At 41.7% G+C, this 20,221-nt stretch overlaps 1 protein-coding gene across 1 annotated transcript in view; it reads left to right on the top strand.

Annotated features, from left to right (window-relative positions):
* The window catches only part of Frem2 (FRAS1 related extracellular matrix 2), a 171,125-nt gene extending 162,594 nt beyond the window's left edge, over positions 1–8,531 (top strand). Inside the window, exons 18-24 of the mRNA XM_008849363.1 lie at positions 908–1,012; positions 3,725–3,852; positions 3,950–4,084; positions 4,792–4,918; positions 5,920–6,107; positions 6,307–6,453; positions 8,019–8,531. Of these exons, the coding sequence (XP_008847585.1) occupies positions 908–1,012; positions 3,725–3,852; positions 3,950–4,084; positions 4,792–4,918; positions 5,920–6,107; positions 6,307–6,453; positions 8,019–8,531 (1,343 nt within the window). The remainder of the gene's footprint in view (positions 1–907; positions 1,013–3,724; positions 3,853–3,949; positions 4,085–4,791; positions 4,919–5,919; positions 6,108–6,306; positions 6,454–8,018) is intronic.
* Positions 8,532–20,221: the final 11,690 nt, after the last annotated feature.

The following is a 20,221-nucleotide window of genomic DNA, read 5'->3' as shown; positions in this document are numbered from 1 at the left end:
TTTTTTTTTTTTTTTTTTTTTTTTTTTTTTTTTGGAGGGGTGAAATGGACCTTACTAGGCTAGCCCTGCAGTTCACTATGAAGCCCAAGCTGGCCTGCAATGCACTACAGAGCCCACCGTGGCCTGGAATTCACTGCAAAGCCCAGGCTGGCCTCTAACTCTTCATTCCTGCCTCTAGTTCCTCAGTGCTGAGCTTGCAGGCAAGCACCACCATGCCCACAGACTTCAGCGACTATTTATTTATTCATTTATTTTTATTTCATGTGTATATATTACATTTTATTACATGCCTGCATCAGATCCCCTGAAACTGGAGTAACTGATGATTGTTAACTGCCATGTGGGTGCTGGGAATTGCACCCAGGTCCTCTGCAAGAATAGCCAACGTTCTTAACTGCTGAGCCATCTCTTCAGCCCCAGACTTTAGTGACTCTTAATGAGCATCCTTTGTGTGTGTCTCAGCATCCATAGATGAGTCTGTATTTCCTTCTGAAATCTTGAACTAATTATTGTCAAACTGTTAATTTGGGGGTAGGGCTCATCACTGTTTGCTTTAAGCCTAAAAAAATGTGCAGATACTCTGGAGAATTCAAATTTATTTCCACTTACTTTTCTAAATCTCTACAATTTTGACAAGTCCATTTGTTATTTCTCTCAAGTTATAACTTTGTTTTCATAGACTAAACATGTAAAAGGAAATTGTATCATTAATATATATTTATGTAACCTGACTCATATTAATTTATTGTGCCTCGCTCTTTTAGACATATTTTCTCCCTAGAAAACAAAGAAATGTCTGCCTCACTTATTATTTAGAATTCTCCTGCTAATATCCTTTGTATAGAAAGTTTGAAGACGAAAGAAATCAGAATTACTTGTGTTAAGAATCTGTACATCCTCACTGCAGGCTCTCTGTATCCAACCAGCATGGGAATTGGAGACGAGGGACGCTTGGCCGTGAACTTCAAGACAGAGGCTCAGTTCCATGGCCTGTTTGTGCTGTCACATCCTGGTAAGCCCTGCTGTCTGTGAGCATCCACTCCCCGTGGAACAAGCATGTCAGGCTTCTGTGTCCACACAGATTTCAGTACTCTTCTGGATGGTTTTGAATTATCTCTCTTAAGATAGAATTATCTCTTTGAAGCTTGATCATCATTCTAAATTATCCCTACACAAACTTTTAGAGAACATGCATCACAATTCATGTAAAAGAAAACCTTATTGACTATATTTTAAGGAGAATTTTCCTTAAATAACATACTTTATGGCCCTTTTCTGTGATTTGTTTTGCATTTCAGTATTTCAGTTGATTCATTTAGCCAGCACTTTTCTGCTCATAGCTTTTGCTAGCTACTGTGAGGAACTTTATAACAGAAGTAGACGTGGTACTTTGCTATCATACTCATGTTTCAGATATGTTAACTCTGCTTTACAAAGATTGGCTAAGCAATTTTCTCCCTCTGATTGGCTCTACTTTGAGTATTAATAAGGTATCAGTAAATTCCATGATTGCTTGTTTTTAATATTTTATTTATTATTTTTATTTTATGTGTATGACTGTATTGCCTACATGTATGTAATGCACTCGTGTCATACAATTCCCACGGAGGCCAGAAGAGGGCATTGAATTCCCCTGGAATTGGAGTTACAGACAGTTGTTAGCCGCCATGTGGGTGCTGAGACTAGAACCTGGGTCCTCTGCAAGAGCAGCCAGTTCTCTTAACTGCTGAGCCATCTCTCTGGTTCCAGCTTGTTTGTTTTATTTTTTAAATTATTTTTATTTTATTTTATGTGTATGAGTGTATTGCCTGCAAGTATGTAAGTGCCTGTGTTGCACAATGCCAGTGGTGGTCAGAAGTGGGCATCGGATCCCCTGGAGCTAGAGTTACAGATGGCTGTTAGCCACTATGTGGGTGCTGGGAACTGAACCCGGGTCCTCTGCAAGAGCAGCCAGTGCTCTTAACTGCTCAGCCATCTCTCTAGCCCCAAGCTTGTTTCTTTTTTCTTTTCTTTGACTTTCCATATTAGCAAATTGGTAAGTGTGTTTTACTGCAGTGCCAACTACCGTCAAGATTGAAAAAGGAAAGACATTCACTTACCATCTTCACATCTGCCCTTTTCTTGGGGTTCAAGTTCTAAAAAAGGAGAAAATAGAGATGAATAGTCAAGAAGAAAAGAGGATCTATTATATTTTTTACCAGATTGAATTACAAGAAACTTGGGACCAAGAAGAATCATATGCCTTTGTTACGATTAGCAATTCTGAAAAGCAAGGATTTCCTGGTCTTTATAATCTCTTCCAAATGTCCACCTTCCTAATAAACCCCACCTTTGATTAGCCCCAATTGCAGGCAATCTAATTAAAATCGCATTCTATTCATGAGATGACTTTGCCAGGTGCGCGGATGCTAACAGAGTATTTTAGGTTCCGCTCAAGGCTGTACAGGTTTTTTTTGTGTGTGTGTATACGTGTATTGCCTGCATATAGGTAAGCGCACGGGTGTCATGCAGTTAAGAGGCCATCAGATCCCCCGGAACTGGAGTTACAGACAGTTGTTAACTGCCATGTGGGTGCTGGAATTTGAACCCAGGTCTTCTGCAAGAATAGTCAGTGTTCTTAACCGCTGAGCCATCTCTCCAGCCCTCTGCTGTGCAATTTAAGCATTCACCTCAACCTCAGTTGTCCTGCACTCACTCCCTGGAAAGTAACCCTTAGCAACTGGATTTCTGCAGAATTACCTGTTTAATTTTTTTTTTTATTGAGCACATTTCATACAACAGTTCTTAATCAAATTTAGGTCCCCTTCTCCATTCATGCCCTCCACCCCCACCCCCATCCAACCTCATGTATTCTGCCATACATGTTAAGTGCTATACAATCTAGCATTTGTACCCAGATGTCCTTGGGTGCAAATTCATCCACTGGCATCTAGTCAGCATATCTAGAAATCGTAAGTTAGGCCTACTTGCCATCATCCGGTAGTAATCAGTCTCTAATTGTTCCCAGACTAGGACTAGCCCACCACCCATTTCCCTAGCTCCACTCTGGGCCCTTGTCTGATTGAGTGGGCATGGGTCCTATTCTCGATGCCACCACTGCCACAAGTTCACATGAGCAAGCTTCCAGTGGCCTGAAAGCCTCTGCTTCCCTATGTTCATGGACCAACCCTGACTCTTAACAACTTTTCTGCTGTCCCCCTTCCTCAATGGTCCCTGAGTGGGAGAGGTTTAATATAGGAGTCCTATCCAGGGACACGTACTCTGCAGTCTCTTAGTCTTTAAAAGCTGGCCAGCTGAGGCCTTCTGTGTATATCATGCTTCGTTGTATAAGGAAGCTTCACTGGTTAAAGTTGAGGGCTGCACTAGTTTTCTCTCTGCCTCCCATTCTACTATGTTCCATCAACCTTAGGTGTAAAGGTTCAGCTGTAGATATGTCACCTAGGACTGGGCATCTCACTCTCTCTGTGTTCCTGTCATTGCCACAATTACTTTTTGATTGAATTATAGAGCAGGAAAGACACTAAATTAGGAGTCCAAAGTCACCTACCCTCCTAGGTAATCTTGGGAGAGTCATATAGTCACTCTGCCCAGTTTTTGTGTCTTCAAATGAGCTCATCTACCCAGCAGACTTGTAAAACAGGTGATATGTTACTTTGAAAACTACACGATTGTGCACTTTTTTAATTTCACCACCAGACCTTGATGACTTTTGGTATATTTCTAGCTTCCTTTACCCGCTCAATGATCATGTCAGCTGACCATCCAGCCCTCACCTTTTCCCTCCGCCTCATAAGGAGTCAACCAACCTATAACCAGCCGATCCAGCAATGGAGCTTTGTGTCTGACTTTGCAGTAAGTGACTGAGACCTTTCCGTGCTGCCTTCTCATCACTGGGCACATTTCACATTGAAAATGGTTTTTGGTTTGTTTTTTTTTTCCCTCCTCAAAGGTCCGTGACTACTCAGGCACCTATACTGTAAAGCTGGTGCCGTGCACCACCCCATCCAACCAGGAGTACCGCCTGCCAGTTACCTGCAACCCCAGAGAGCCTGTCACCTTTGACCTTGATATCCGATTCCAGCAGGTGTGTCTCAGAGGACTATGGTTCAAGTCACAAAATCCTACTCATTCAAAGTCATGGTTTCTTTGATCAGTACATGTTTCTTCACACATGGGTGACTGTAATTCTTGCATACTAAGAGAAAAGGAAGTTGGACAGGAAGGAACCAAGGAAGAGGGTAAAGGAGAAAGGAATAGTCTTTTATCTCTTGCTAGTTCGGGACATCAAATCTATAGCGTAAGTTCCTGTAAGAACTTACGCAATTTGCTATCTTGAAGGTCTGAGATTTTTCTTGTTCTTAGTTATCAAGGAGTATAAGAATCCTGTTGTTGAGTCTACCTTTTAATACATAATTGGCAGTAGGTATTTTTAAAAGTCTAGTAGCAACTTTGGCCCAAGAACTTACACTAAATGTTGGCCTTCTGCTAAACATGTTATTTACAAATACTTTATGTGCCCCAGTAAACCAGCAGAACCGAACTCAAGCAGTGTGCCCTTGGTCCATTCAAAAACAAAACAAAACAAAAAAATGATTTAACACAAGTTTTGTCTTCTCAAGAACAAAACAAAATGATAATTCCTTAAGCTAATTTTGTAGGACAGAAAAATTTCTGTGCAGTTCCCAGCATTCACATGACAGTGTGCAGTGCCTGTGTCTGTGAATAGGGCTGTGTGTACTTGTGCATGTCTAAACCATCAATACATAAAAAGGTTTTCCCCTTGGTTTGTAGGTCAGCGATCCAGTGGCAGCTGAGTTTAGCCTGAACACCCACATGTACTTGCTGTCTAAGAAGAGCCTCTGGTTGTCTGATGGATCCATGGGATTTGGACAGGAGAGCGATACTGCTTTTGCCAAAGGTAACAATTTCCAGATGAGATGATGACCCACCTGTGCATCTGTGATGGTGTGCTTGCCCTATAGGTCTGTGATGTTTTATAGGAGTTTTCAAGGGAAAATGTATGAGTTTTGAAGACAGACCTGGTCTTTCCCACTTTGGCATGTGTGTTGAAACTGTGTAGATAATACTGTTTTGGTTTGGTTTGGTTTGGTTTGGTTTGAAGTATGGTCTCCCTGTAGCCCCAACTGGCCTGGAACTTGTTATGTAGATCAGGCTGGCCTCAATGTCACAAAGATCCACCTGCCTCAGTCCCAAAAGTGCTAGGATCCAAGGCATGCTCCTCCACATCTGGCTTGAATGGTTTTTAATATTCTGGGAAATGTAACCTTCCTTTTCTGTTACCCAGTCACCCAAGTGACTTTCGCAGCTAGTCTGGGGTATTTTTTTTTTTATTCTTTTCAATTTTCTTTAACTAAAATACTGCAGGGAGATTGTAAACACCTCAGAGGTGATGACTGTGCCTCCTTTGTTTGATGGTGTATACTCAGCACCTGTGCACCCAGGACCTTCAACAAGAGCTGTGAGATGTGGGATGGGATGCAGGGACTTTGTTACACCCACTGCCAAAAGCAAGTAAACTTAATTAAACTTTATCGGTACTTTCTTAACACTAGTCTACTGTTTTAGCCTTCATCTCACCAACTCATTTGTGTAAACTGGACTTTAACCACAAGGGGATGTTATAAAATGTCAAGTTCTGGGTCAGACCTTGAGATCACTCACTCTCACATGTGCTTGGGAATCAGAGACCCCATAATTCTTCAGTTCCTTGTGCTCTGTCCACAAAGTGACCAGATCTGAGTCCTGGGGAGTAAGCCAGATCCTGAAGCAGACACAGAAAGAATGTCAGCACTTTACAGCAAGTTAAGGAGCAAAGGAACTAATCTCTGTGCTGTCATCATCATATGCATTCTGTGGCATCCCCTCATATAACAGAAATCTCATTTCCACTTCTTTCAGGAGATGTGATTTATGGGCGTGTCATGGTAGACCCCGTCCAGAACCTCGGTGGCTCCTTTTACTGTAGCATTGAGAAGGTCTTCCTGTGCACGGGGGATGATGGCTATGTGCCCAAGTACAGCCCTGCGAATGCAGAATACGGCTGCCTAGCTGATTCTCCTTCCCTCTTATACAGGTTTAAAATTGTGGTAAGTGCTTTGACCCAGTGAACAGGGTCAAGTTTCAAGGCTAAGCCTTTTATCTATTTTTTAGAATATCATAATTTTAGGTAAATCACAAAGTGGCATTTACAGTCATTTGTACTTGCCCAAAATTAACAGAAAAGCATTCTGTCCTTGCAAATTTGGCATTGTCTATAGCAACCACTGCTCTCATTCTTGCTTCAAGGACAAATCTCAGCCAGAGACACAAGCCACCAGTTTCGGAGATGTCCTGTTTAATGCCAAATTGGCTGTGGATGACCCTGAAGCCATTCTCTTAGTGAATCAGCCTGGCTCAGATGGATTTAAAGTAGACTCAACACCACTCTTTCAGGTAGGTCCAGACAAGTTACAGCACCTACATAACTATAGGCTACTTTTGTCTCCATGTCTCATAAATAAACGGACGTAAATAATCATGCATAGAAAGAGTGGGAAGGCTTAATAAGGTAGTGTGCTCTGTAAATTCTAGCTATTATTGTTCTTACTAATGTGTTAATTTAAGACTGTGTAATGGATACTCTTATTCATCCTAGAATATAATCTATTTCTGGTAGTTGGTTAATTTACTTTTATTATTCCAAACTTCCTTCCTGTGGACTTTTCATGGCCCATCTTTTTAGGAGATCTTATATGAACTGAAAGGTTCAGCTATATGATCTTAGGATCAGATAAGCTCAGAAAAGCATCTGTGCACAAGATATAAACTCTCCACTACTGAAGATTCCACAGACCAAGACCAAAATTCCTGACTCAGGGACAAAAGATGTAGAGGGTTGTAGGTAGTCATAGCAACACTGAATGGACAGGTGGGGCACATTTAGAAATGTGTGCACATCATGACACCTTGGAGGAACAGGTATGTTTTTTAGTATATGTACTGAAAATTATGCAAACAGGATTTTTTTATAGCTTTTAAGTTTTAATTTTTCCCATTTTCAACATTCTTATAACTAAGACTTCCCTATTACCAGCAAGCTCAAAGATTAAGACAATGTCAGAATTCTTATTATTCTACAATACTTACTTATTCATTAGTGGGCTGTTAAATCTATGTTCATCCTTTGGTAATTCTGGGAAGCATTCTGAGAACATGCTTCTGTGTGAACATTTTATATACCATCTTTCCCAAAATACCATCTTTCCCAAAATCCTAATACATCTTCCTCTGACATCAAAAATACACGTGGCAAGAAGGAAAAATGTGCTGTTCCTACTCAACCTAAAGAAGGAGTCTGGGGGGTGGGGGGCTTAAAAATTGACCTTCCCCTGGTTTTACATGTAAATAGGTAACAAGATATATTCAAAGAGTTCAGAAGGTCTGAGCTCAAAACATGCCCCTGCCACTAACTAGATGAGATTGAGCGAAGGCATTGGGCTATGTTGTTTTTTGTTTTGTTTTGTTTTGTTTTTTAGTCTTTTTGAGACAGGGTCTCCCTGTAGCCCCAGCTGGCCTGGAACTCGCTATATAGACCAGGCTGGCTTTGAACTCTGAACTGTGTTCTTGTTGACTGAGACATCAACAGTTTTTTTTTTTTTGTTTTTTTTTTCCACGTTCCCATCCTGTGACTGCAAACACAAGCACATGGTTAGTTACCTCAGAGTGGCACAGGGGCTGAGGACAAAGGCAGTGATGCAGCAATTGCCTAGCATGCACAAGACCCTGAGATTGGTCCCCCTAAAGCTACAAAAAAGTGGGAGAGTTGCACCAAACATTACCAAGTCAGAGTACTTACTCAAAGCTTGGCACTTACTGTACACTAAAGAATGCGTTGTAAATGAGTTCACAGATTAAATGGCTATGTGTCATGACCTCTGACATTAATTTCTCTTGAAAATAGTCTTGAGTTAGGTTTATATAGAATTTAATTTCCTAACAAATAGGGTTGTGTTTTCTAGGTTGCTCTGGGCCGAGAATGGTACATACACACAATCTATACAGTGAGATCAAAAGACAACACCCATCGAGGTATTGGCAAAAGGAGTGTGGAGTACCAGTACCACTCACTGGTGGGTCAGGGACAGGCCCAGGCAGCTGCCAAAAGCTGGAAGAAAAGGAACATCAGGAGTACACCCCCACTGGCAGAGGAAATTGGTGCTGAAAACAATCGGGGAACCAACATCCAGCATATCGCCCTGGACCGTCATGACAAGAGGCAGGTCCCCCACGGCGGAGTTCCTTCTGATGGCATCCTGCCCTGGGAGCTCGGTAGTTCCACCCCTGAGGTCAGCCTGGTCACTGTCCTGGGAGGCATCGTGGTGGGATTACTTGCCATCTGCCTGGCTGTGGTTGCAGCAGTGCTGTGCAGGAGCAAGAAGAGTCTGGGGGACAAGGATGCTCCAAAGGACTCGGGTAGCAGTGAGCCCATGATGCCCCCTCAGAGCCACCACAGCGACAGCTCGGAGGTGTGATGATCGTCTCCTATGTGCCTCAGAAAAGATACACTAAAACCCCAAATGTTTGGGACCAATGGCAGAGAACTGGGGACTTCTGTGAAGAAACTGCTTGGAGCCCCTGACTTTGCTGAAGGACTTTGATTTAAATGGTGTCAGACCACATGTTTCCTGCTGCCCAGAAGGCATCAAGGATGTACTTGAAAGTGCACAGAGCCTTGGCGGTCTGGCAGAGAAGGAAGTTCTTTTTCTAGGCATTGATGGAGAGAAATCTACTCAAAGGTGCTAACAGACTCTCTGGGTATTTGAGAGAAGTCTATTGTTACTCTATCATTACTTTAGTGTGAACTTTGAAGGTGCAATTGTCACATTGTTTATTCATTGTATAACTCATTCTTACTAGAAAAGTTTGTATTGGTAGTTTGGAAGGGGAGGAACACACAGTTTATTATGACAAGTTTTCTAATAGGTGGAGACAGCTCGAAACCATGACCTGGGCTAGCTCAGCACCACAAATCACCTCTTTGTTGAGCAAGTGTAGAAAGAAAAAAGAAGGAAGGGAACCTCCTCATTTGGGTTTTAATTGCTACTCCTTCTCCTCAGACCTTTGTCTTGTTTGCTTATTTAATTTTAAATTAAACCAAAGAATATGTTAATTCTGGAAATGATTTTTAAGAGAGACTGCTCTGTTTGGTGTATAGTAACATTGAGCTCTTGCCTGGTAGTCTGCTTCAGTGGTGCTCAGCCTTTGTGAGGAACAAGAGGCTTAGAGACTATACGACAAAGAAATGCCAAGAGTTAGATTCCCTCAGGACAATGTTCTCTAAGAACTGAGCCTAGATATTTGCAGTATTGAACCCGTAAATGATAATGAGAAACATCTTTACCGACAGTGAAGGGTGAAAGCGGTGTTTATTGATATAATATGTATAGCAGAGTGCCTCATGCTTTCTAAAATAAAAGGACATGTTTGAGAAATGGCAAATGAGATTAGCCCTTAGAGTAAGTAATACAACCCCATGTTAACATCCAGAATTTAAATCAGCCAAAGGGAATTGTATTGGATTTCTGATCAGCTTCTGGTCTATGTGGTGGGAATCTCGGTGCATGTCACTCTGGAAATGACCTTGGCATGTGCCACCTGTCATGCTTTTTGATCCACGAAGAAAGCACCACTGTCTGATACCCCCCACCCCACCCAATTCAGTGAGCCAGCGCCAGGAGGTCCCCTAGGGATCTCATCTGTGGATTTTCACTCTGCTTATTCACTTAGTAAAAGCTTCCTTAGCATTGCCTGTCTTCAGAAATACGTTTTTACCAAATGTCAGAAATTTTGTTTGGAAGGGAAAAGCTTCAGTAGAGCAATGGCCAATTTTCTAAAAACCTAGTAAACATATTTCATACAAAAATGAAGTCAGGAGAAAAAGAATGCTCTAGAAGCCTCACCCTCAAGTGCTGCCTAGAGTGCTTCTCAGTTTAGCCACTTCCTGGCCAACCTATCCATCCCGCTGGAATGGACGTATTTGGAAGGCAAACTTCATGTTGGGCCATGCTAGGGTGATGTCTGTGAGTGCCAGCCGTCTCTTGATTGAGAAAGGGATGCTACACTGGTCCTGGGAGAGAGGTGACAAGTGTCTTATAATTGCCTCCCTTCTTTTAAAGCAGCTTGGCCCTTTCAAGGGATAAAATAGATTATAATATCCTTCTGGGGAGCTTAGCAAATTCTGCCTCCATCTCAAAGGCTCCCTTACAGAACTTACATAAACAGAAAGTACTTTCCATCCCAGAAGTTTATTAGAGTAAGTGGCAATAGATTATTGTCACCCTTTAATTTGAACTCCTGGCAGATGCTAAGCTCCATCTTTGGCTACCTCATAATTTGTCTGGGAATTAACATCAATTGAGCAGCTTTAAACAGTGCAGGGACTTCTTCCTACTTAGCATTGGGCTCAACTTCTGAAGACTATTAGAGCAACTATTCTCAAGTGACTTCAGTTACTTTTAGTAGTTAAGAGCCTCCTGGCTGAATGAATATAGTAATTATGACACACCACCATAATGTGTTTCAAGCAGACTGCTTTTATGCCAGATTCCACTTCTAATGAAGGTACTGTCTAAAATCAAGTAGCATATTAAATATGAAACTATCTCAGTATCTCTTCCCTTTCTCCCTCTCCTATTAGTATTTTTTCATCATTTAAAAATATTTATTTACTGGGGCTGGAGAGATGGCTCAGTGGTTAAGAATACTGGCTGTTCTTGCAAAGGACCCAGGTTTGAATCCCAGCACCCACATGGCAGCCAGCATGTCCATAACTTTATTTACTGGGGCTGGAGAGATGGCTCAGTGGTTAAGAATACTGGCTGTTCTTGCAAAGGACCCAGGTTTGAATCCCAGCACCCACATGGCAGCCAGCAACTGTCCATAACTCCAGTTCCAGGGGATCCAACAGCTTCTTCTGTCCTCCACAGGCATTGCATGACACAGGTGCACTTAACCTACATGCAGGCAATACACACATATACATAAAAGTAATAATTTTTTTAATCTATTTACTAAATATGTCACCTAAAATAGGAAAAGTAAGCAGAGAAAGGGTTCTGTCTAGCCATCTCACTTTGAATTCTTTTCCAGGGTAGCAGTTCCAAGTCAACATTAGAAGTGTGTGAAAACTACAGTCTTTCCTCATATTTATCCATGCCAGGATTCGAACCATTTCCAGGATGAGTAGTGTGAATGTGGCAATCTCAGAATTAAATATGATCATAGTTTGATTTTAAGAGTTGGAAAGTTAATTTGAAAATACATATTTAATGTTGACTGGGAAACCAATTCAGTCATCTGCTAGAAAAGGAAAATAATATTCACAATAATGAAGATGTTTTACAACTTGGAAATTCTCAGAACTGCATTATCTTGAAAACAACCATGTGACCATTTTTTGAAATTATTTTCTTTTTGTATCTATGACAGCAATAATGAAGAATATAAGAGTAATGAATACAAGAGTTTTCACCAACCACACCCCCATACCACCACCCACACCACCCACCACATTACTAAACACACTACTAACTGTACCAGCCACACTACTAACCACATTGCAAATGAATGGAATGCAAGTACCCAGGGACTTATTACCATAAAGCCCAGATACATGTAATTTGGCAGAAAACCACAAATACTATTAACATACAAACACACAGGTACACATAAAAAGAATCTTGCTTCTAGATAGAGATGTTACTAAAGGTATTGTTCTCACTGAAATAACTCACAGGATGACTTTCAAGGTCAATAGACAGGTCATTTGTGAAAACCTAACATAGGAGTCTCTGACAATTAAAAATTCCCTTAAAACATTTTCCTAGGATCGTCTTAATATCACATAGTAATAACAGAAATTTTCAGGAAATGTCCATCAGTCCGAAGTACCTTTCACTGCCTGTTTCTTCCCTTTTCCTTATGCCTCCTTGTCAAAGAACAAAATGCTTTGAGAATTGGGTGACTATTTCAATTTTGACAAGAAATTTAAAATAAAACATATTTTCCTTCCCTCTCCACTAGAAAGACTATACAGAAATCACAGAGAGAAAGCTGATTCTCTAACAAAAATTGATACAATAAAATATCCTAAATGAATGGTGTGACTCTCTTATTAGAACTCTCAGATCATTGAAAAGCTTGGTTTTCTTCCTGCCTTTCAAGTCCATTCACTTTCTTTCCTTGTATATTTTTCTTGTTTGGTCTGTTTTGCTAAAGAGCAACAAACAGAAAACTATCCCAGAAATGAGTTTCTTTCCTTCTTTAACAAATGGACAAGGTTTTTCTATGAGATTTCTTGATCGTTTTTCCAATAGTCTCTCCTCCTTGTGAAGCCATTACCACTCACTCTGCCTGTGTAGTGAGGGTCTCATTCATCTCAGCACTGGCTAGTCCACAAACCATGTATGCCGTGTATAAAATAGTAAAGGTTCAAGGTGAAAGAAAAGGAAAAAGAACGTCATGCCAAAGATCAAAAGGGTCATATTGAATAATAGGATTATCTGTGCCTTTGTTTTATTTTCTTACACTAAGTCAAACTTTGACATAAGATAAAATCCCTTTAAGATTTTCATTAAGAATAAAAGCCAAAGATCACATTTATGAAGTTCATTAGGATGACTGAATACTTTGTAATGAGATCAGCAGCCAAAGGAGATTGTTCAGATGTCAACAGCCCTGAAAACTTTCAGTTATAATTATTAAATGCCCAATTCTACTGTTAGGAGGTGGTATTTTCCCTGATCACATGACTGCTTCAACAACCCAAGTGGAGTTCTACATGGATTTTTTTTTAACCAGTGTTTGAATCAAAATTCTAACATAAGAGTTGTCAGTATTGTGCCTTTAAAAAAGAGAAGAAATAATGCAAATTTTAGCAAACTAAAAATAAATAGCATATAATAAAAATTACAATATAGAAAGGTAAACCTGGATAAGAATAAAGGATAAGTTCTGCAAGATCAATCACATGACAAAAAGTACTGTATAGCAGTGTTTTCCTGTGGCTTCAGGACTCCAAGCTTTCAGCAAGATATTTTTAAAGCCATTTATGTATAAAAGAAAGCTTTATTCTGGACCAGGAACTGTATGCTTTGTAATTGTATTAAGTGCTTACCTTCTTCCCAAGCGCCTTCCAATACACTTAACAAATTTATATTTATCTACCACTGAGAGGCATATCTGTGTATAATAGAATTATTTGCCTTATATCCTTTCCTATTTTCCCATGGGAACTCTTTGAAAACTGACAGGGTCTAGTTTCATCTCTTTACTAAGTTACTGGATATTTGCTGCATATTAAAGTTTATCTCTGGCAATCTAATTATGCAAATAGCTTTGAGTCATTCTCCTAAAGCCATGTTTTAAATAACTCTTACTACCATGTGTGCTACATAACTACATCTGTTTTCCTTCACATTATATCACGTGTTTAACATAAATAAAAGTCCTTATAAATACGTGTGTTCTGATGACCATTTTATTGTGGTGCATTTCTATGGCTTTTGTCTATGTTAAAATCACAAAACTCCTGCAGCTGGTTGAATACCGACTCTGTCATTCTCATTCTGGAGCTGTGAGTGCATTCTCTGTGACCCAGGTGATAAACATATGCCATCCCTCATCAGAATATACCCACAGGGTCCTGGTGCCTTCCCCTTACTGTAAAGTGCCGCTGATATAACCCAAGGGTTTATTTTGCATATAAAATACTAGTTGTACTGATCAAATAATATATGCTTTTTTAAATTTATTTTTTGGTCTTTTTGAAACAGGGTCTCCTGTAGCCCCAGCTAGCCTAGAACCCACTGCTAACTACTAACCACACTATATAGACCAGGCTGGCCTTGGACTCACAGAGATCCACCTGCCTCTGCCTCCAGCAATGTATATTTAAATGAAACAACAAAGTTGGATGTGAGTAGTCCTTTGTTGCAGGGAGCAGGTGATTGGACCTTGATGTAGTTAGGATACTCAGCCCAGTTTCACTGATGAGGATCAGTCAACCCCTGTGGCCCAATGTAGACTGGTCACCCTTATCCAAACTTCACCTAAATCAATGATTATTAGCTTAGACTTTTAAGAGGAGGCCACCACTATTAACAAAAGGAAATGCAAGTGCATTCTCCTACAGATACTATAGTAGAATCCCAAGAAAGGGGAAAGATATAAGAAAGAAGGTACCAAAGAAGAAAAAGAATTCCCCCCTTTGTCAAGCCACTTTCAACATCTCTAAGACTAGGCACAGAAACAACCATGTGGTAGCAGGAAGGTTACTTTCAACAGCAGAAATGGGCAGCTCAGTAAAACTCTTAGAAAGACAAACAAACAGCCTTTGCAATGGGAAATATTCACATTGCTAAAGGGAAAGCCTGACTTTCCAGAAGTCCAGGAAAAGAACCAAAGGAGGCCAAGTTCATGACTCAGAACCAGGGGGATACAGACAGTAGGAGGCAGGATCTTCCTGCTATTAAGCCATAATCACTCCAGAGGGCCCCTGCTCCAGGTTTAAGGGGAAAAAAACAAAAACCAAGCCAGACACTCAAGGCACACCTGACAGAAGTAGCTCATAAGGAATGGAGTCAAAGGGCTGGAGAGATGGCTCAGTGGCTAAGAGCACTGGCTGCTCCTGTGGAGGACCAGGGTTCGATTCCCAACAGCCACATGGCAGCTAACAATTGTCTGTAACTCCAGTTTCAGGGGATTCCGACGCCCTCTTCTGACTTCTGTGGGCATTGCATGACACAGGTGCACACATGCTGCAATACACTCAGACACATAAAAATAATAAATAAAACATTTTCCCATATTTTTAAAACAGGTATTATGGAAATAGAGCTTATTAGATGCTAAAAGCTTTTGCAGTGTGATGGTAATCAAGAACTCTGGAATGGGGAAGTGAACAGGAATCTTCCCCTGTCCTCTGTGGTGTGGTTATCCAGGACAGGAGCCTTTGTCTTCCAAAGCTATCATATTCCTGTATAGAAATCTTTGTTGCCTAAGGCTTTTGCATTTCTATTACCTTTGCAGCTCTATGTTATCTTACTTAATTACCATGTATATGCCATGAACATTTTGCTTGCATTCCTCACATAAGTATAAAAACCCTCCAAAACTTGAACAAAGGGGTCTGACTCCTTTTATTCGTGGGGTCAGTCCTACTAGCATCAATTTAAACTTCCATTCCTCACCTGACTTCCACTGATTTTTCCATAATACAGGGTCTCCCTGTAGCCACACCTGACCTGTACTTGCTATGGAGACCAGGCTGGCCTTGAACTCACAGAGCCTGCCTCTGGCTCCTGAGTACTTGGATTAAAGGTGAGTCCTAAAAACAATTTAAAAAAAAAAAAAAAAAAGAATAGAGCCAAGAAGAAGAGATTGCACTGTCCTGGCTCCTCCCTCCGTTCATCGAAGCCAGAATGCTGCCCCAAAGAAGCAGAATCAGGTGCTACCTTGTGATGTGACACACTGCAAAGAAACAAAAAGTGGTAGAGAACATTGTCGGACAGAGCAAGATTAAACCCAAAGGAATCTGAGCAGGACAGAGATGCATCCAGGGTTGCTACCAGGGGCAGAATCTTTTAAGAGGGCGTATGAAAATAAAAAGGCCAGGCTATTTTCCCAGTCTTTGCTTAGAGCCTGTGATGGCCAAACCTCACTGTCAACTTGACTGAATTAAGAATCACTTTGAAGGGCTGGAGAGATGGCCTCAGCCATTAAGAGCAGTGACTGCTCTTGTAGAGGACCCAGGTTCAATTCCCAGCACCCATTTCCAAGGGATCCAACATAAGCAGGCAATACACTCATACACATAAAAAAAAATAAACAAAAAATGAAAAAAAAAAAAAAAGAATCACTTAGAGGGTAAAAGAATCACCTAGGAGACTGTGAGAGTGTTTCCAGAGAGTTTTAACTGAGAACAAGAGGCCCCATCCTGAATGTGGGCGGCTCCATCCCATGGGCTAGGGTCCCAGACAGAACACCAAGAAGCAAAGGAGAATGCTGAGCACCAGCATTCATCTCTCTGCTTCCTAACTGCAGTCTAGATGTGACCAGACTCATGCTCCCACTGACATGTCTTCCTGACTACAGTGGACTGTAGTTCTAAATGAACCCTTCCCTTTTTTCCTTCCTCGTATTCCTTTTGTCAGGTATTTGCTCACAGCAGTGAGAACGACACTGAAGAGCACTGTAGCAACTACAGAGCTGAAACCACTGAGAAGGCGAGATAGGAACGCTCCACTTAGTTAAAACCTACTGTAGCTATGGCTACAGTAGTCACTTCAAGAGCGTCACTAAATTGAAAGGCATTGGAGGGCATCGGGTTGGTGGTAATGCAGAAGGAGCAAGGGAAAAGCTGGGTAAACTCTTGTCATTTCTGTGGGAAGAAGTAGTGAGGCAAGGTGAGCAGGCTTAGGATGGGCTACTTGAGGGAATTTCAGTGGGTTTGGGGGCATGGAGCTGTCTGAAGATGCCCAGGACTTGGCCCGTAGGTGATTAAGGCATGTACGTAGTGACCAACCAGAGAGTACGAGGGCAAATAAAGGAGATGGTTGAGGCACAGGCTCTGAAGTGGTTGGCTTATATATATACACAAGACATACACACACAGGCTAATTGGTTATCCATCTCTATGATTTAACTGTCCCCAGGAGAGGCAATCTCTCCAGCAAGGCCCCAAGTAGCAAAGCATTAAAAATACAGGTAAGCCATCATGGTATATAGTGTCATATCAGCCCTGGGGAAGCGTAAGCAAGCGGATAGCAAGTTCCCTGCCAACCAGGGCCATATATGAGACCCTGTCTCCAGAAACTAAAGGCTGAGGATGTAGCTCAGTGGTAGAGTGCGTACCTGGTGTGTGCAAGGCCCAGACTGAATCTCTAGCACTACAAAAAATAAATAATGAAAATAAATTAAAACCATAATAAACACTCAACAAATGAAGAGGACTTTTACAGGGAGTTCATGTAATGACAAATCAAGTCTGTGATGTGCTGGTGAACTGTAATAACTCTCAAAAGAAACAGAGCTTTCCGTCACACTTGCTGATTCTTTTATGTAAATGCTCCACTGGGGCCAACTGAGTTATCAACCAACAACAACCAGCTCAAAAGAGTCCTGAAAATTTAACAATTGACTCCCACAAGCCAATACAAACCCACTTCCCCACATCGCTCAAAGGTCAATTTCGGGGCTGAGGACGTAGCTCAGTGGTAGAGCACTGGCCTAGCATGTGTGTGGTCCTAGGTTTGGTCTCTAGTATTGTGGGAAAAAATAAAAATAAGAGTTTGCGTGCGTGCGTGTGCATGTGTGTGTGTGTGTGTGTGTGTGTGTGTATGTGTGTGTGTGTGTATTTCTTGTTCCAGGGGAGTGGCCAATAGCTGAGCAGCCCAAGGTAGGATGATAAACTAAGAAATGAAAAATAAAAAGCCAATGTGTTGGAGAAATCTGAGTTCTTCTGACTCCAGAGCACTTGATATCTCCTGGGAGAGGGAAAATGTTTTCTTTAAAGGGGTAACACCGGGTATGTTGACCAGACTCCACGAGATGGACCTACACTCACAAATAAGACTCAAAAGACCTGAAAAAATAAAGGACATGAAGTTGATGGGGTAGAGAGGTGGGGGTGGAGACAGGGAAGGGGATCTGAATACGACCAAAATATATTGTATAAAATTCTCAAAGAATCAATAAAAATATTTTTTTAAAAAACAAAACAATGCATTGAGAGGCTGGAGAGATGGTTCAGTGGTTAAGAGCACTGGCTGTTCTTGCAGAAGTCCTGGTTTTGAATCCCAGGACCCATATGGTGGCTAACAACCATTTATAACTCTAGTTCCGAAGGATCTGATGCTCCTTGTCTATCTGGGATACTGCATGACACAGGTGCACATACACACACGCAGGCATAACACTCATACACATAAAATTAAAATAAATAAATAATTTTCTAAAGATTTAAAAAACTATATTAATGCATTAAAAAAGTCACAGTACCTTTCCTGAACCTCCCCTGCTCGCCATTGTGCTCTCCACCATCACATGGTAATGCAGCCAAAAGATCCTTATTAGAGACAGACTCATTAGGGCCATCCAGCTGCAGACGTCTAGCCTCTAAAACTATGAGTTAAACAAACCTCTTTTCCTTAAAAACTATCCAGACTTTATTTTGTTATAGCAACAGAAAACGTACTAGGATACAAAAATATTTTATCATACCCAGAACTAGGGCAGTAATGAGAAAGAGTTTGCAATCAAAATCAAAATAATAAAACTTTAGACTATTTTCCCCTCCTCTCAAGTAGTACTTAACTCAGAACAGGTATGCAGGTAGTGGTGACAAGTTATCTGTTCTTGCTGTTTCCGACTCTGGACAGAAGCTGGAGTTGAAGGAAACAAGGCCTGAGTATTTGGAGTGTCGGCGAATTTTTAGACAAGCAAGAATGAAAGCTTCTTCTCCTTATCAAACTTTTAATTCATAGGTTCTTTTCATAAGGCAAAGAATTAAAAGTTTACATGTCCAAAAGACAGCCGACAGGATTTTCAACAATTTGAATATCTATCTAAAACAACAGTAAGTACCAAGTATGCTTCCCACTATCAGTTTTTCCCACAATCTGCTGGTGGGATGGATTTCTTTTCTTTCCAGAGCTCCCTATCGCAACTCTGTCCCCAGCACTGAGGCAGGGGAACAGGGTGATCAGTGAGGTACAACCCTATGAGCAAAACAAGTTGGCAAAGAGGAAGGAAGGCTGAGAGCCCCCCTCACTCCCCACTGTCTTCGCAATCCCCACTCCCCTTATCTCCCAACCCCAGCCAAGGTCAACTAGAACTTGTTTAGAAGTCTATGGCTCCTAGTAATTCTTTTTCTTTTTTTTTTTTTTCGGTCTTTTTGAGACAGAGTCTCCCTGTAGCTTCAGCTGCCCTGGAACTCACTTTGTAGACCAGGCTGGCCTCAATCTTCCAGAGATATGCCTGCCTCTGTCATGTTGTGCGACACCCCCCACCCCCCCCACCCCCCGCACCAGTGATGGGAGTAAAGGTGTGCACCACTACGCTCAGCAGCTCAGCGGCTCCTTATAATTCTAAAACACACACCCTGGTTGAAGTTTCAAGGTGCCAATGAGACAGGTAAGGCACACGACAGCAGCAGAGCTACATGTAACAGAACATGCGTGGAAAAGCCTGCATGACTGCATTACAGAAGTGAGCCAGAAAACCGGGTTAAGGTACTATAAAAGACCCAACTCTTTCATGCAGTGGACTAAGGAACTGATGAATTCCCTTTGCTCCAGCACACTTCCTCCCTAAGAAATGTTTCTGATGGTGGTGGTAGTGGTGATGTGTGTGTGTGTGTGTGTGTGTGTACATTTGTGTGTGTTCATATGTATGCATGTGTGCATGTACTTGTTCACATGCATGTGGAGGCCAGAGGTGAACCTCAAGTGTTGCTTCTCAGGAGTCAGCCACCTTGCTTTTTGAGACAGGGTCCCTCACTGAACCTGGAACTCACCAATTCAGCTAAGCTGGCTGGTCAATGAGCCCGAGGGATCCACTGTCTCCAACTCCCCAGAACTGGGATTGAAGCAGAGGTCACCACACCTGACTTTTTTTTCTGTGGGGTGTAGGGGTCTAATTCAGGTCCTCATGCATGCATAGTAAGCACTTTACCAACTGAGCTATCATATCTCCCCAGCCCAGAAATGTATGTTTTCTTCATAAACCAGCCCAGCTTCTGCTGCAACTATGTGCCACTGTTCGGTTCTTTGGGCACTCAAGAGCCATGAGCCCCTGTGGAGGTGCCCACGGAACCTCCTACCTTAGCTGATAATCACCATCACATGGAGGAACAGACAAACAGATATGCAAGTCAAGTTTCTTGAGCATAAGTGGGCCTCTCTGTGCACCTCAAATGGTTGACAAGGATGTCCTTCCGTTAGCATTTTTCACTTTCTGCCCTAGCCTGTGTGAAGTCACTATAGCTGATGCAAAGACTCTGCCATTGTTTGTAGGATGTAGTGTCATGAGTTGAGTGTCTCAGGGATGTGACTCCATGTTGTCCCCCTCTGAGTCATGTAGGGAACCAGCCCATAGGCCCGGTCTGTGAACCAAATGTCTATTACAGTGCAAATACTTAGTCTACAAGGAAAAAGTATCAACC

Source organism: Nannospalax galili, unplaced genomic scaffold (assembly GCF_000622305.1).
Source record: "Nannospalax galili isolate Female #2095 unplaced genomic scaffold, S.galili_v1.0 scaffold264, whole genome shotgun sequence".
NCBI classification, from domain to species: Eukaryota; Metazoa; Chordata; class Mammalia; order Rodentia; family Spalacidae; genus Nannospalax; species Nannospalax galili.
Note: the sequence above shows the minus strand (reverse complement) of the source record. Positions and strands in the feature narration are given on the sequence as shown.